Source organism: Pempheris klunzingeri, chromosome 5 (genome assembly GCF_042242105.1).
Source record: "Pempheris klunzingeri isolate RE-2024b chromosome 5, fPemKlu1.hap1, whole genome shotgun sequence".
NCBI lineage: Eukaryota > Metazoa > Chordata > Actinopteri > Acropomatiformes > Pempheridae > Pempheris > Pempheris klunzingeri.
The window spans coordinates 9343149-9359892 of record NC_092016.1 but is presented as its reverse complement, the minus strand read 5'-3'; the positions used below and the strand labels follow the sequence as shown (position 1 = coordinate 9359892).

General features: G+C 41.3%; 1 protein-coding gene across 2 annotated transcripts; it reads right to left on the bottom strand.

Annotated features, from left to right (window-relative positions):
• Nucleotides 1–9551: 9551 nt before the first annotated feature.
• Nucleotides 9552–16646, bottom strand: chchd3b (coiled-coil-helix-coiled-coil-helix domain containing 3b). Of its 2 annotated transcripts, XM_070831165.1 has the most exons (9): nucleotides 16433–16646; nucleotides 13124–14681; nucleotides 12898–13012; nucleotides 12088–12268; nucleotides 11953–11967; nucleotides 11652–11735; nucleotides 10863–10933; nucleotides 10278–10413; nucleotides 9552–10162 (listed from the first exon to the last, which is right to left on the bottom strand). In XM_070831165.1, the coding sequence occupies exons 1-9, from the start codon at nucleotides 16508–16510 to the stop codon at nucleotides 10139–10141; spliced, it is 2262 nt and encodes a 753-aa protein (XP_070687266.1). In that variant the 5' UTR covers nucleotides 16511–16646; the 3' UTR covers nucleotides 9552–10138. The 2 variants fall into 2 exon arrangements, with proteins under 2 accessions (XP_070687266.1, XP_070687267.1); XM_070831166.1 differs by lacking the exon at nucleotides 11953–11967.
• Between the last annotated feature and the right edge of the window lie 98 nt (nucleotides 16647–16744).

The window sequence follows — 16744 nt, the reverse complement described above, 5'->3', positions numbered from 1 at the left end:
CATCTTGTCCATGGCAGAGGTTTCTCCTTTATCAGTAAATTCTCCTGAGATGAAATACACGTGAAGCCAAATAAGCTTTGACAGCAAGTTTTGATAGAGATCAGTCACTCGGGCATGGCTACAGGTGACTGACTGCCAGTCAAAAATAGACTGAAAGTGAAACTGCTACGTCACTTTCGGTATCATCCAATAAAATCATGCAGTTTAAGACAAGTTGTGAAACAGTAAGACAGTACAAGAAACATCATATTTGTCTTTATAACGCTAAATAACAAAAAAAAACACATATAAATGGCCACATGAACACAAACACTAACCTGTTGCAAATGATCCGTCACCTACAACATGATGGATTCTTTCCTCCCTGGACAAATGTTCACACTTGCTGCTCCGACTGAAACCTCCGTCTAAAACTCCACACAGTACAGAGGGGTACTGTACTGTAAGGGCTGTAGTCCTCAGGGTTGTCTTCTCCCTGTATGAGTGTGTGTGTGTGTGTGTGTGTGTGAGTGAGTGTGAGCGAGTGAGTGAGTGAGCAAGCGAGCGGCAGAGAGATGGAGATGCCAGGCAGAGCACAGCCCCCTTTCCTCTTTCACTCTCTCTCTCTCTCTCTCTCTCTCTGCTCTTTACAGTCAGTCTGAGCTGTTCATCCTCTGCTCTGCCAGAGTCATTATTGTAACTGTGAGTCAACACGAGCTCCCACACACACACAGAAGCACACACACACACACATACACACACAAATGCAGATAGCCCAAACTGTATTAATATCTATATTTACAGTAAGTTATGAGGATGTAAACAGTGAAGATATGAATGTTTTACAAGCCCTAAAAGGTAATTAACCATACAGGAAGTAAAATTTACAGAAGCAGCTCTCACACTCTCTCACAAACACACACACTAACACAAACATTGCACACCCAGTATGACAAAGCATCCTTGCTCTCGCCAACGCAAACAAGCAATTACTGCATTTATGCACTTCACCAACATAATGATCGACATTTATTTCCTCTATGCTTGTGCGTGACCAGCTGTAGACTGCTGTAGAAACACCACACAGCATTATTTTCGCCTCATTTCAAATGAGCAAAACAAATTGTGTGTGGGGGAAACAGGAACATAGCTTTATTCAACTAGCCACCACTTAAAGTATCCAATTATTACCAGAACAACAGAGCTGATACTAACTCTGTAACTTCCTCCCTGACTTACACCACATGAACTGGGGAATTCCCCGGCCGAGGGGGAAATGGAGGATGAAACAGTATCCGTGTGGTGATGGCAGGTGAGAGGGCAGGACTCACAGAGCAGGAATGTCACCCTGCATTCCTCTGGCATGACGGGAAACGGAATAATTGTGCCTCTATCAAAGGCATCAAAGGGATCATACACTCAAACACATGCATACATGCGCCCAGCCCCCATCATCCAGCACGTGCTTCCTTTCCCAGTATCCGCTCCTATATGGTGAGTCAGCTGACCACAAGATGAGTTGCTCCATCTCCTTCTTTCATCGGTGCATCCCGAAGATGCCAAAGGAAGTGGCTGTGAGCGCTGAGTCAACTTCTCACCCTGGTCTCGTCCCAAACCCTCTTCGTCATCATCACTACAACAACATCCACACTTTGATCCTGCTGTCAGTCATTGAGCATCCTCCTAATGGTGCTGTGTGCACCTGCTACTCCTCTCTCCTCCTGTGACCTCCCACCTCCTGCCCTCCTGTCTTTCCCTTTCATGCATCCTCCCGCTGGTTGCCCCCCGGGAGCTCACCTGGTAGAGCACATACCATTTTTCTCTGTTTTTCTTGCCCTGCCTTTCTGCGTCTCTCCACTATCACTTTCAAATAAAGCAGAAAATGCCAAAAAATTCAGCTTTAAAAAAGATAAATAGAAATTGTAAAAAAAGGAAAAAAGTATACTTTCCGCCGTATTTGAATCCACAGCCGCAGCATCGCAAGGAATGTCTCTCTGGACGTCCACAGCCCCGTGGCCAGCCTCCACCCATAACCAAACATCCTAACCATCCTCACACGATCCCTAATCCTCACCAGAGAAAACCTCTGCTATAAAGGCTCAGAGAGACTGAAAATATCTCTCTTCTCTTCACTCTGATGCACTCTGCGTTTCTCCTCCTCCTTCTTCTTCTCTCTAAAGCATACAATCATGAGTGATATCAAGACTGCTTCAGTGTAGATCTTACTGTCACGATCCAGCCTGCTCAACTCTCAAATGCTCAGTTTTACTTCACAGTCTGCATTGAACTTAAAGCTACATCAAAATCAGCCAGAGGCTGTTAACGTTTTGTACTTAAAGAATCCAAGTGGAAGTAAAGAAACAATCTGACGTGTAGGAAATATGCTGATTTGCTTTCTGGCTGAGACTTACGTGAGAAGATTGATATCACTCTGTCCATTAGGCTACATATGAGGCTACAGCCAGCAGTTTGTTAGCTCAGATTAGCACAAAGTCTGGTAACAAATGGCCACTTCAAATGAATTCTAATGTTGCTTCATAACTGCTGGATGTGTCAATAAACATCCGGTAAAACGTTCAGCATGTCAATTTAAAAGGTGAAATGTCATCATTGTATTCAGAACATACTATGAACAAGTTACTGCAGGTTTTAAGTGAGATTTGATATGAGGCTACTACTGCATGAATAGAGCAGAGACAGCAATGTAGGGATTTAAGCGTTTAGTCAAATAATCAAAGGATGTTAATACAGCAGGAGGATGATGGGTTAGAGACAGAGGGTAAAGAGAAAAATGGATGTAATCTCTGGAATATACGTTGGAAAACAACCCAATGAACATTAAGTTGGAGAAAAGGCACCGATGCATGGTTACTGTATGTCTCTGTGCATTACAAGTGGATTTTGTAGCACCTACTGTGTAAATTAGCTGTGCCACGTGGGCGTGTTTAGGTATTATACCATCAGACGTCACACTCTGCCTCAGGTTGAGCAGGCAACAAGGCGACAAGAGAAAACTCAACAAAAAAAAAAACAAGCAGGGTTATGTAACATTCCTACTGGAGTAGTCTGAAGGCTTGAGATGCGTCCTTGGTAACAATCGCTGTAGCACTGCCAAAGAAAGGACACGATTGCATAACGACAGACTCAGTGCCCTCCAAAAGTGGCTAAAAGGAACAGATCTAAACCCACATATTGTACATAAAGTGCAGGTGAAGAATCTGATGCTTGGATCTTTATGTTTCAGTAGTTCTGATTGATATAATGTACATGCAGCCCTGCAGCATCATAGCATTTTTTTCTCTCAGCAAAGCCACAAGCACACCTCCCACAACAACAGCAAAAGAGATGAATATTTTCCCTTTGAAGGAGCAATGTGTCCTTAATGTTGTAACATTTATCTGATGAGAAGTTCTGATTTGATGCTGGAGACAATCTGCCAGCCAGCAGTAGTATCAGTTATTTTTTGGTATTTCTAAAAACACAGAGTGGGTGGTGATGTTAACAGTGACTGGCTTTTCTCTGTGGAATGAGAGACTGCACACACAAGCACACAAGCATCCATTGCTTGTTGTTTTTATTTCATTTTGTCCCTCTAATTACACTCTATAAACTTACATTCGTTCGCTCACCTTCCAACTCCAGAGACCTTTGCCCTTTAAGGAAGTTTAATTTTCATTTTATTTTCATCTGCCTCAGTTTCTTCTTACCTGCTCTATGGGCTTTGAGACCTTATCAGACAGCTAACGTTTCAAAGACAGAAATATGTTGTGTGAAGATTGTTGCCCCCCAGATTTGCCCAAAACAAAACAACTATTTGAGAAAATTTACCAAATCACAAAGTCAAACATGTTCCCCATCTGTCAACAATCCATCAGATATAACACATAATATCAGATATGATGATTTCCTAAGAGTTTGAATACAGCAGTAATGCGGTGTCACATACAGGGGTTTCTAGTTATTATCACAAGCATCTATTATTATTATTGGTGAAGTATCTGTGCTCATACAAGAGCTCTGACTGACTAACATACAGCTAAAAGCAAGGATAACAAAGATAGGTACAATTATGTCCATACAAGTAGGTGAAGAAATATAAATATGTATATATAAAAACAACGACTGTAAATTGTTACAGAGTGCAAAGTGCTGGAATAAATAGTGAGTGATTAATGTAATAGATTACTTTATATACATAAAGTAGATGGATATGTCCAGTATATACATGTCTATATACAGTATATGCAGAGTGCTCAGATGATGGTGATGATATGCACATATATAAATTATAATTTGTAAGTAAGTACAGGGATTGTTTTTGGAAAAATCCAATAGGTCATTAATGAGTAAGTAAACCCACAAGCGTGTATATATTTCTATGAGAAAACTCTTAAATTTTGTAAAGGCTGGCCTTTATGTCAGATGTCACTTATTTTAAATGAATACTCAGATGAAAACAAAATATCAATTCAGTCCAAACACTATCATTGAACTTGTTGTTTTTTTTTGTGACCAAATGCTTCCAGTAAGAAAACTTGCTGCATAGCTGTGAAGGAACGTAGTGAGGGTGGAAAAATATAGTTCATCATTATTCATAGTACAACAACAGTGAGACTCCAGAATGTTACGATGTGTTGTATTTATTCAAAAACTGTGCCCAGTCAGATTCAAAAAAGGTGTCATTCAGATCTGTTTCAGCCCAGCAAAATGACATATTTCTCTTCTGAACAGCTTCTCACTGAAAGGGAGGAAAGACATCTTTTGAGAATTGTTTTCAGGTCGGCCATCCACAGGAATAATATTGCAGGTAAGTGTTTCTCTGCACATTCTGCACATTTTACGGAGAATCCAAGTCTCTTGGGTGATGCTGCATTATAAAGAAACCAAAGTAACACTTGGCAAATTCTCTTCGTTTTGGTAAATAAAAAGGTGGTTGTCGCATACAGCCAAGGCAAAGGCTCATCAAGATGGAGGTGTCAAACCTCAGGTCAGCTCCTCTGATTTGTGGACAGATGAAGGCCTTGGCTGCCTGCTTACCTTCACTCCAATGTGGGCCCAGAACAGACGAGGAGCATTTTGACCAAATGTGGTGCAAGGAGAGGTTATATGTGCACAGATTCAGCACGACTCCTCAACTGAACGCACTCCAAACTTCAGCAGTAACAGCTGGAGCCGAGAGGAGGATTAGGAGGCCTCACCAGCAACCGCGCCGCAGCCAGTTCCTGCTGGTGACTCCAGTCCACCCAAAGCAGATCGACATGCAGGCCCTGGCTAACACCCAGAATCACTTCGACATTGTGGAGTTTGAGGGCAGGACATTTGTGAGAGTCACCTCCTCTGCCCACTTACCTGATGGAAGACAGATTCAGAGGAAATGGAGAGTGTCTGACTACGATCTGGAGGGTCAGATTATACTGTCTGTGATCTGCACCCTGACTATGGACATGAAAATATACAGCAGTGAAGAGAGAAAGTGGTCAGAGAGAGAGTGGTGGCATGGGTATTTTAGACAGGATAGAAGATATTATTAAACCTGGATTGACTGGTTGTTTTTTTTACATTTGAGGGTGCAGAAACATGCTGTAAAAGCAGTATTAACACATAAAGTCAATGGTAAACATATCAGCACTCACAAATGTACACATCCAGCAGACACAGAGCGACAACATTAGCATTCATGTCAGGTTGTGTTTGTCAGTATCTGTCTCTTTAATTACACTGATAAGATTACTATATATAAACTTATTACACTACACACCAGCAGCTCTGCGAGCAGCGCTCTGAGCTAAATGAAATCAGCATGCTAAGATGCTCATTATCATAATGCTAATATGCAGATGTTTAGCTGGCATGTTCACCATCTTAGTTTAGCACGATAGCATGCTAACATTTACCAACAGCACTATACAAAGTTCAGGTGAGGCAGATGTCATTAGTTTTGCATGTATTTGGTCATAAACCAAAGAATTTCACTGACTAATGTTTGTGCTTTTTGAGACACTCAGGATTTGTGCAGCAAGTCATGTGGGATTCATCCTCTGGGGACCGTGAATGTCTGTCTAAAATTCCATGCAAATCCATCCAGTAGTTGTTGAGATATTTCAGTCTGGACCAAAGTGGGGGAGCAACAGATATATATTGATATAAGATATTGATCTATATATTAATACCAGATTGATCAACCCGTCAGTCACTAATCAATTAATCAATTAATTCTGCATGACATGAAAAATCAACAGGCTTTGCTTTAACTCATAATGCTGAGAAAATGGAGAACACAGCGGACCGTGTTTCCGTGTTTGGAGTTTTTTTTTTTTTTAGGTTGTCGATGTTTGTATTTCATTAGATAGTAAAACACATAACACACACAAACACACAGATACATGCAAAGTTGTGTATTTTCAAAGGCACAGGTGTCCTCAAATGCAATTACATAATGCTTAACTCACACCATTCACTTTGCACATAAACACAAAATGCTGCAGATAAACAGTGAGAACTTTGGCTTCCTCTGTGGCTAATGAAAGAGCTTGACGTCAGGTCTGGTCTGCAGGCCAAAGCTTCACTTCTGTTTTCCTTTTTCCTAGTTTTTCTTGAGTGGATGAGGCTGTGAGAGGCTGATGCTCTGGGCTGCAAGGGTAAAGAAAACACTAACGTCGGCCTCCATCCATCACTGTGTGTAGACGACCGTTTAGATGGCATGGACATGAAACAAGGTGGTTACAAATTTAAAAAACTGAAGCTTTAACAAATTATCACATTCAAGTAATGTGAGGTCAAAGCAACAGAACAAGTTGACTTAATGCAATAAGACTGAAAATAATGAGACTAACTTGTGTTAATGACACAGAAATGGACACAACTTTGCTTCAGAAATGTCAGATTGATAGGAACTAACAGCCTATCCTGTAATTTAATCGCTTGCTCGTAAATCGCCAAAATTTTACTTTTTACCCAGCTCGTCTCTTTACATCTACACGCACACTCACACACTCACACATACATGCAAATACTCACTTCCTCTTCTGTGGTGAACCTAAAATAAAATGAGACAAACGCTCACATGTTAACACACACGCAGGTCCTCCATTTAGCTGCAATGTGGTTTCACAAAAAGTGCAAGAAACATGAGATGAATGTTCATTTCTATAGACTGACCCTGCTGAAATGTAACCAACCACTTAAAAGGTACTGTACTTTGAAGCAAGTACTGTATGCTTTTACTTTTTTACTGTATTTTTATTTCTACGCAACATTTGAGCCACAGATATAGTTACAATATCTATTTCACAGCAAATTTTACATATAAAACATGTGATCACTTTATAGAATAAGATAAAAATCCAATTAAATAAAATTGTGCATAATGAGTACTTTTACTTCTGATACTATAAGTCAGTTTAGTTGCCAAAACTTCTTTTGAATGGCAAACTTTTACTTGTGATGGTACATACTCTTATTTACAGGTAACATGGAAGAGTCAGTGAGCTCATTCAACTGTTTGAGGGATGATGAGTAACAGCAGGGGAAACCATACTCCCTTTGCTGAATGACAGATGAGGATGGAAAAGCAATGAGCAGCGGCCTGTAGCTGCAGGTGGAGAGCCCTCTGCTGGAGAGTCCTGTTAACATTTAATTGATTAAAATGTAAGAGCAACTCTAAGGTGACTAATCACATGTATGTTCAGACCAGGAACAGCCAATCTGACACAAGCAGTGTGTGTCCCAGTTACATACAACTCTACTTAATAACTGTATACAGTTTATAATACTAACTGTCTTAATATATTCATTTTGCAGTCACTATCTAAAGTATGTAAATAAATAAATAAATGACTAAACTTTGTGCCAAATAGTGCAGATAGTAACGATGCAGGCTTCTTCCTGTTTGCACTCCTCATATCTGCAAAAACATACAACATCCTTGCAAATATTAAAATAAAATGCAAATCGTAGGCTAACTCCACCACTGTTCATTTGTGACTAATGATATTCAGTAAAATCACTCCTGTGCTGCAGCCTCTTAAGCAACTTAAGAGACCTCTGAGCTTCCTCGAATTTAGGAGAAAGTTTAAGTTGTAAGAAATGAATGAGGGAAAGTTTTAATTCTTAAGTTTGCGAGTAGAAATAAAAGTTTATTTTCACTTTAATCTTTTCCTTAAATACAGGCCCTAGTCTTCACCAGAGTTTGTATAAGCTGCTTTATATTTGGGCTTTCATACGATCACCAGACCTGTAGCTGCTGTAAACAGCTGAAGACGTGCTGTTTAAGAATGATAGTTTGAAATGAATCTTTGCATGAGAGACATTAAACTGAAGACGGGGGTTTTAATCTTCAGCCGCCGAGAGGCCTGGCGAGCTCTAATCTCATCCGGGGGTTGGTGGGCGATGAGGGGAATCCGTGGAGGATTCAATGTTGTGAGGATGTGCTTAAAATCCTCCTCATGAAAACTCCCACTCAGTGTGTGCCCTTTACACAGCATGACTCTACCTTCTAGTATAAATAATACAGTAAGAGATATTTCTTTGTGTTCAACAGCTGAGACAAGTCACAAAAATCAAAGTATCAATTAAAGCATCACAGATACAACAGCTAGAACACAGAACAAAGTGCCCTCAAGCAAGGAACGTACTGCCACGACTCCTCCACTGATGGTTGGTAACTAAACTGAGCATCATTTAGTCACTATTGATCTCTTAGATTATGAATTTGCTGATGAAATCTCTGCATACAAAAGTGCTAAAGTGAGTTAAGGAGAGTATTTCGATTCCTAATGAAAATAGCATTTTGCCGTCTGAGGGGCAAAATAAAATCTAATATAACAAATAAAAATAAGGTCCAGGAGGAATATTAAAGGAGTATTACGTGATAAATAAGCTACAGATCTGCGGGAGAAACTGTGTGGTGCATGACAGACTGTACAGAAGATCAAAATGTAACCAACAATATATATGTTGATTGTTTTATAGGTATTATTTTCTATCCAAATATTATCTCTTTATCATTTTCCTTCTTGGCATCCCGGCTGTGGGTGGCCAGTTGGGCAGGAGGTAAACCTGACAATGCTTTGTATCTCTCCATTTTTGCACAATCGATGTAATGTAATGTATGTTTTTTGAATTATGTATTGAAATAAACAACCTAAAAAATGAGACAACAGGTGACGCTTCAGTACTTTGTCTTCATTAAGAAGACTTATGCATATTTTAACTTATAAGCGAAGATAATTTACTTCCCTAAACAATATCACCTTGGACTTACAAAGCAGAACAAAATATTCCAACATGTTGCAGAATCACTGTAGCATCCCTGTAATGTTCCTGCATGTGGAGGTTTCTGGTGACTTTGTTAAAATTTATAGCATTTGTCATCAATACTTGTCAATCGTATTGTACATTACTCTAAAATCTCACTACTTTTCATTTTTGAAATAGTGATATAAAATATTCTGTAACAATGTTAGATTATAATTTTAACCACAGAGTAACAGGTAAAACCAACTAAAGTGACTTGATCTACATCCACCAGAGGGCACTAAACACAAAAATAAAAATGACATTATGTAGTTCCACAACAAAGTTTATTGAAACAGATTTTTTTTTTTCTTCCATGCACCAGAAATAACCCCTGAAATAATTTATGTACAGTACAATAACCTAAAACACACACAGGTCTTTGTTACTTCACACTCTGCTCTTTAAACAGATCTTCCATGCGTATCCAATCGGATAATTCGCTTTCATAACGTCAAGGCACTTCATACATAATGGTTTAACAGGATCTCATTCAGTACATATCTCATACAAATCACTTATTTTATTTCACACTGCGGTCCAAATGAAATCCACTTATGTTGAGTTTTGCCTCATTTACGAACAGGAGCACTTCAAATGATCTGATCCACGTGTTACTGTTGTGGCACAAGTGGTTTAATGATGATCCAAAGAACCAGAGAGGTTTAAAACAAACATGGCAGCCAAGCTAGAGACAACAGCACTGGACCAGACGGTTGCCAGGTTGGGGGTGTATGGCACTTTTTCCAAATGCATATAAAGGTTACACTTGATTCTTGTGTCTCTGTCACCTGAAACTTAAATTAAACTTTTCTTTGCAACAGTAAAGCCATCAAATGTCGTCGTCTTCATCGAGCGGTCTGTATCAGCCTCCAGTGATCAATTTATTCTGTAGATGGGGAGAGGAATGCGTTAAAATGCTACTGACAATCAAAATTAGCGATGGGTGGTGAAGAGCGACAGTGGGGGAGGAAAAAATAATCAGTTTAAATATTGAGTCGTACCTTCTTGGCGTTGTCCACACACTGCATATAGGCCGAGGCGATGCTCGAGCAGGAGAGAGTCTTTCCTGTGTTCTCCTTGTAGCATTTCAAAATCTGACTCTGCAAGTCACCACACACTGGCTGGATGTGGAAACGCCTGAGAGAAAGCACAGAAACAACACACACACACACACACACACACATGCAAATGATAGTTACAGGGTCAAATTCAAGCACTTCTCAAATGTTATTCAAGGTGCATTTTCAAGCTTTTCCAACACCTTATGGTGATGGTAAATTAATCAATTAGACTCTTTTCAACTTAATTTTATTTCATCTAAAAAGTGAACTATTCAGTCAGACAGCAATTTGTTATATAACTGCAGTTGCACTTCATTCAAAATCCAGCCTTTTTTCAAACCTGGAAAACACCCCATTAAAGGTTATGCAACCCGATTCTTAGTACCAGCAAATCTGTGAAACATTCAAACTTGCCTATTATCCATTTAAAATGAATGTCGCTTCCTTTTGTCCTCCTACCACGTGTCAGTGCACTCTGACATCTTAAAGGTCTCATAAATTATGAAAATGTTTATGCAAACTTACGCAAAGCGGTTGTGAGTCTCCTCTTTGCCCTTCTGGAAGCTCTCAGCACTCACTTTGTAAAACTCAGTACACTGTTGAAGAAGCAAAAACACAACATGCAAACCATTAGGGTCAAATATCACAGCCGCATCTTATAATGAAGCTGCTCATTCTGCTCCATCTCTGATGACTGCGAACTTCAGCAAATGAGCTAAAACAAATAGCTAAAACTCTCTATAAACTCTGTAAAGGGCAGCTGCAGATTCAGGTGATAATTCTCAGTTTCATCACGGGAAGTGACCACATGTCATCGTCATTTAACACGTTATGAAATATTTGCTTTATATTTTAAAACTGCTTTCAAACCTTTGATACAGTAAAACACCAATATGTGTTCATTTAAAACATAAAGCTGGGAGACTTTTACATATAAATTAACATTTTGTTACATTCAGTCACCGCCAGGTAAATGTGTGTATCTCACTTCACACCAGAGTTTTTCCATCTGCTGTTACATTCCCGTGTGGGTGCACCGGTAGTGATGCTTTTTACGTTACCCAGCAGTGAATGTTTTGAAGAGGGGAGCAACCATAGCGATGGAGCAGACTACAGGAGGAGTGTGGTTAGAAAAAAAACAAAACACTGCGTCCAATTAAAGTTTGTGATGTGCCAGATAAAAATATCTAATAAATAAAACTAATAAAATCAGCACATCATGAGCTTGCAACCAGCGTTTAATTACATTCTCACTGCCAGAAGGGGGAGTTTAAATGAGACGTGCAGATGAAGAAAACTCCAAATGTTGCTCACCTTTGCTTCCAGTTTTGTTATATGTTCCTTGTAAAGAGCGTCTCGTTTCTTCAGCTCTTTTTCTTTCTCCTCCAGCTTATGAGCCTGAGTGGGTTTAGAAGGTTTATAATTACTTCATCGTACCTGTAAATCCAGTATATTCATGCCAATTCTTCATTAATATCTTGCAGATGGCGATATCCGATCTCCACATGGTTATGAATTATAAAACACAGCTGTGCAGCAGCGGTTTTCAGTGTGATTAGAGTAGAATGGAAGTGAAAAGGGGAGTCATGCATGTATAAACTCTCTCCCATCTTACCTTCAGCTCCATCCACTGAAACAAGACAAGAGGGCAAGAAAGAAAAAGAGGCACATTAAGAGGAGGAAAGATAATTCCTATTTACACGACAGATCCTGACACATGTACAGATCACGCGTGTCTTCTTGTGCTTACGTAAAGCTGCACCATGAGTCTCTCATCCTGCGTCTTCATTCGCTCCTTGGTGATGGACTCCGTCAGATTCTCCATGTACGCCGCCTTCTCCGCCTCCAGCGTCTTCCTCACCTGCTCGTCCACCAGCGCCTGAGCGGCTGTTTTGGCCTCCGCTTGGGCCTGAGCCCTGATCTCCTCCAGCCTTCACATGAGCACAATGCCAGTGAATAATTAGTCGATAAATCGATCACAGAAATGTAATCAACAGCAATTTTAAAATTATCTTTCAAGTAAATTGCTAAACATGCTGCTTTAATTTGTCGCACAATCACAGGAAACTGAGTATATTTGGGTTTTGGACATTTGAAGACATAATATTTGCATTTTTCACTATTTTCTACCATTTTCTACACATTAATATTTGGCAGGTTATGTGATATTGAAACTAATCATTAGTTACAATCCTACAGTTCAGGCAGTGTTATCATTTTTCATTTTCTAAACTTTTGTGACATAAATGCACAATTTGGTTTAGTTATTTATTGGATGTAATTTGAATTATAGCATCTGATACTCTTCATTCAATATCAACTGTATTTTGTACCTCTATTATATTTACTTCTACATCCACTTTATTCTATTTTACTACATTTATACATATTTATTTTACTAATAGGGCTGAAACTTTTGGTATCAATTAATTTGGGCACAAATTTTTACTACAGATTTAAAAAAGATCTGCAGTTCATCTTTGTTTATTAAATCTTATCAAGTAGAGACTGAACAAAAAAAAACCTTGACAGAAACTTTCACAGTAGTTTGTTTCCTTACTGTCGCTGTAGCTCCTGCCTCTTCTGGCTGATCTCCTCCTCCAGACTTCTCTGCATCTCCTCTTTGATCTTCTGCCTCAACTCCTCCTCCACCACTTCAGGAGAAACGGGAGGAGCTGCATGTAAACACATTAAATATGTGGTGGAAAAAAACAGAGGAGATTTAGTAGATTTATTTTTAAGTGTTACTATAAGTATGAACATGCTCATTGTGGTGTTCAGCTCACCTGCTGCAGGTGGAGGCACTAAGGCGACAGTCGGAATTTCATCCTCAGCGACAGGGGGCAGGGACAGGGTGATGGTGGGCTCCTCAACAGGTGGAGCTGGGTCAGGTGGAAGTGGAGTTACAGGCTCTGTGAGGGGTTCACTTGCAGGTGCATCAGCAGGTACGACGGCCAGCTCCACACAGTGACAGGGCAGGGAGGACTCTTCAAAAGTGAGCTCTGGAGGAGCAGAGGGTGCAGCCACAGGCTCTGGAGGAGGTGCGGGTGGAGCCAGTTCGCATGGAGGTGGTGCATCGACAGCTGGAACCACGACCGGAGGCACTGCTTCAACTGCTGCAGGTGAGGCTGCCGGCTCAACAAGTGTCGTCTCCACTTGTGGAGGTAAAACTAGAGCTTCAACTGGAGCCGAGTCAACAGGACAGGGTGGGTTTATTGGTTCAGTGGGTGTAGATTCAACAGTGGGTGGAGGCTGAACTGTTTCCACTGGCAGCATCGACAGGACGACAGGTTCAAGAGGTTCGACAGAGAGAGCTATAGCAGCAGGTTCAATGGCAACTGGAGGTGTTGGTTCAGAGGGCAGAGGTGGAGCTAAAGGTTCAGATGGAGCTACAGCTGCCGTGACTGACTCTACAGGTGGAGGCAGGGGAATAGGTTCAACAGGCATAGACGGGGTTTCTGGCTCTACATGAAGTGGGATGAAGGACTCAACAGGTGGCAGGACTACTGGCTCCACTACAGCAGGAGGAGGAGGAGGAGGAGGAGGAGGAGATTCAAGCTCCACAGGTGCTTCGACTTGTGGGGAAGGTGCGGATGGAGGTGGAGGAGGGGCTGCGAAAACAGGGTCGGGTACAGGTGGAGTTTTCAGCTCTATAGGTGGAGGTGGGGCTGCAGGCTCCACAGTTGTAGGAGGAATGGAGTCCGCGATTACAGGAGGAGGAGGAGGAGGAGGAGGAGATACAGGCTCCACAGGTGCTTCGACTTGTGGGGAAGGTGTGGATGGAGGTGGAAGAGGGGCTGAGAAAACAGGGTCGGGTACAGGTGGAGTTTTCAACTCTATAGGTGGAGGTGGGGCTGCAGGCTCCACAGTCGTAGGAGGAAGGGAGTCAGCGATTACAGGAGGAGGAGATACAGGCTCCACAGTCGTAGGAGGAAGGGAGTCAGCGATTACAGGAGGAGGAGATACAGGCTCCACAGGTGCTTCGACTTGTTGAGGTGGTGGAGGAGGAGCTGAGACAATAGGGTCGGTTACAGGTGGTATCTTTGGCTCCACGGGTGGAGGCTCCACAGAGGCAGGAGGAAGGGAGTGAAACTTTACAGGCGGAGGAGGGACGAGCTTTACAGGCTGCACTGACGGAGGTGTGGATGCGGCTTCCTGCAGAGGAGGAGGAGGGATGATGGGAGGTGGAGGAGTCGTCAGAAGAGGCATTAAGTGTTCAACAGAGGGGGCGGGAGCCGGCGTGGGCGTCTGTGCCTCGGGTGGAGGAGGTTTTGCATTTTGCGAGAGCTGGGGACAGACGACCTTTGGCGACTGTTTCATCCGGTTGATGACTTTGTCCGACAGCTGACAACAGGAGAGAAAAGAGAGAAACACTTGTTGTTATGATGCTGCTGCACGAACACAGGCCGAGATCATAAAATAATTTAAGTGATGATAAAAAAAAAAAAGATTTACTGTACACTTTATTAATTATTTCGTGATCAAGAGTTTTAGATTTTCACTATTACTGGAAAACATTTTAGATTAAAAGCTCCTTTTTCAGTCCGTTCAGTTGAGGAATTAACTTTTAAGCTTTTAAACGGGGACGAGATGCCCTGTGATAACGCAGAAACCTCCATCTGCTGAGGAAGATCATGTGATAAGACAGAAAGCTCCAGAGCAGCTACTGTATGGAGTTTGAACAGCTCTGACAGCCTGATATTTCTTTATTCTTTTCTCTTTTATTTAAATAGGTCTCATTTATCACTTAATTATGAGATACAAAACAAATATACGAACGCAGTCCAAACGTGGACAGATTATCAGTTTTTCACAATTGAGACAAACAACCGCAAGTACATAAATATAACCTTTTAAAATGTTCAAGTAAAGCGAGATAATGCAGTTTCATGTGTTTGAGGAGCTCGGTCCATTTGTACGCAGCGTGATATCTGAAAAAACACCTTTTTCCAGGTCCAGTGTGAACAAGACGTACAGCTAATGTTAAAATGGCCTGTGAGCTGATAATTCAAGTGCTGTGTTTAAGTGCTGCCACAGCAGAGGTAACAAGGCAGTTTTTTTTTGGAGTAGAGATATAAATAAACATACAAAAATACAACGCTGATCTCCCTTCTGTTGGTCTAAGAGGGCTGTCCCATGAGATGAGTGACAAATGTGTCACCTGTGATGAAGCACAGAGTAAGAAGACTTAAAGGTGGAGGGAGGAGCGAGCATGTTTACAGCATCACCACAATCGAACACAGACAGAACTGTAAACTGTGCAATGGTTCGACTAGAAGAAGAGAAACGTGAGTTTTTTTTCTACACAAAAATCTAATGTTGACCTTCAACTTTCTTGATATGATGAGACAGATGGTTTATTACCTATTTCAACAAGAGGAGACCGTAACAAAATGATTTGTCATAATCACAAAATTACCTTTACAGAAAGTACCTAACATCCTTATTATTATCATTATTATTGTTATTATTAGAATTATTGTTAGTATTAGTGGGAACCTTGTTGGGAAAAAGGACAACCAATGTTGGGCTGATTGAACCTTGTTAAAAGTTTACTTGATTTTGCAAACAGTCACAGATAGTAGTCAATAAAATAATTATTGACAGATTTATAACTGCTCATAATAATTAGGATTGTTCAAAGAGTTTATTCACACACACACACACACACACACACACACACACACACACACACACACACATCACCTTTAATTCTAATATTTTGAGGAATTAAAAAGCTGCTCTTCTGCAGTTATATTCAGAATATGCAGAATGTGTTTTTCTCTCTCTGTGTGTTGGTTCATGAGACAAACGACCATTTCTTTCTTTCTATATTTAACACCAGAGCAGTCAGGGAGGTGAAGCCGCTGCCTTTGAGCGCAGTAACAACAAACATGGGGGGTGAGGTCGATACTTTCCACATCACAGCACTAAAGGACTTGATTGAAAAACCCTCCTGGGCTGCAGACTAACACCGCTGCAGTGTTTATCTCTGTCTCCACTGAAGCGCTGCAGGAGAAACAGCGCTTTAATTCATGTTTTAACACTTTCTCCAGGTTGAAATCCGTGCAGAGTCACTCTAAGCTTTCACTCACCCGAATGCCCTTCACAAAAGTGACTCCTCCGTCTTCTCCATCCTCATGGGAGAAGTGACTCGGGCCGTTTCCCCCCATGCACACCCGCAGCAGCTGCTCACACCAGGACCGTGCGGTTAATGGAGACGTTTGATCCAACAACAACGTGGGTCGGTGCTGCTCAGTGTGATCAACTCCTTCACAGCTGCACCAACCTGCCCTTCCCACCCCTGCGTCTGAACAACAGCAGCTGCTATTGGCTGGGGCTGAACAAGGCCTCTCCTGATTGGCCGACTGGCCCTGGAGTCAATAAAATGTGAGGGAACACTGTGT

What these genes read in the sequence shown, in the direction of transcription:
- chchd3b (XM_070831165.1), bottom strand. Translation starts at nt 16,510, where the DNA reads ATGGGGGGAAACGGCCCGAGTCACTTCTCCCATGAGGATGGAGAAGAC. An exon ending in CTTTTGTGAAGGGCATTCGG is followed by an intron (nt 14,682 to 16,432) that starts GTGAGTGAAAGC and finishes TCCTGTTGTCAG; the next exon opens with CTGTCGGACAAAGTCATCAA. An exon ending in AGTGCCTCCACCTGCAGCAG is followed by an intron (nt 13,013 to 13,123) that starts GTGAGCTGAACA and finishes GTTTACATGCAG; the next exon opens with CTCCTCCCGTTTCTCCTGAA.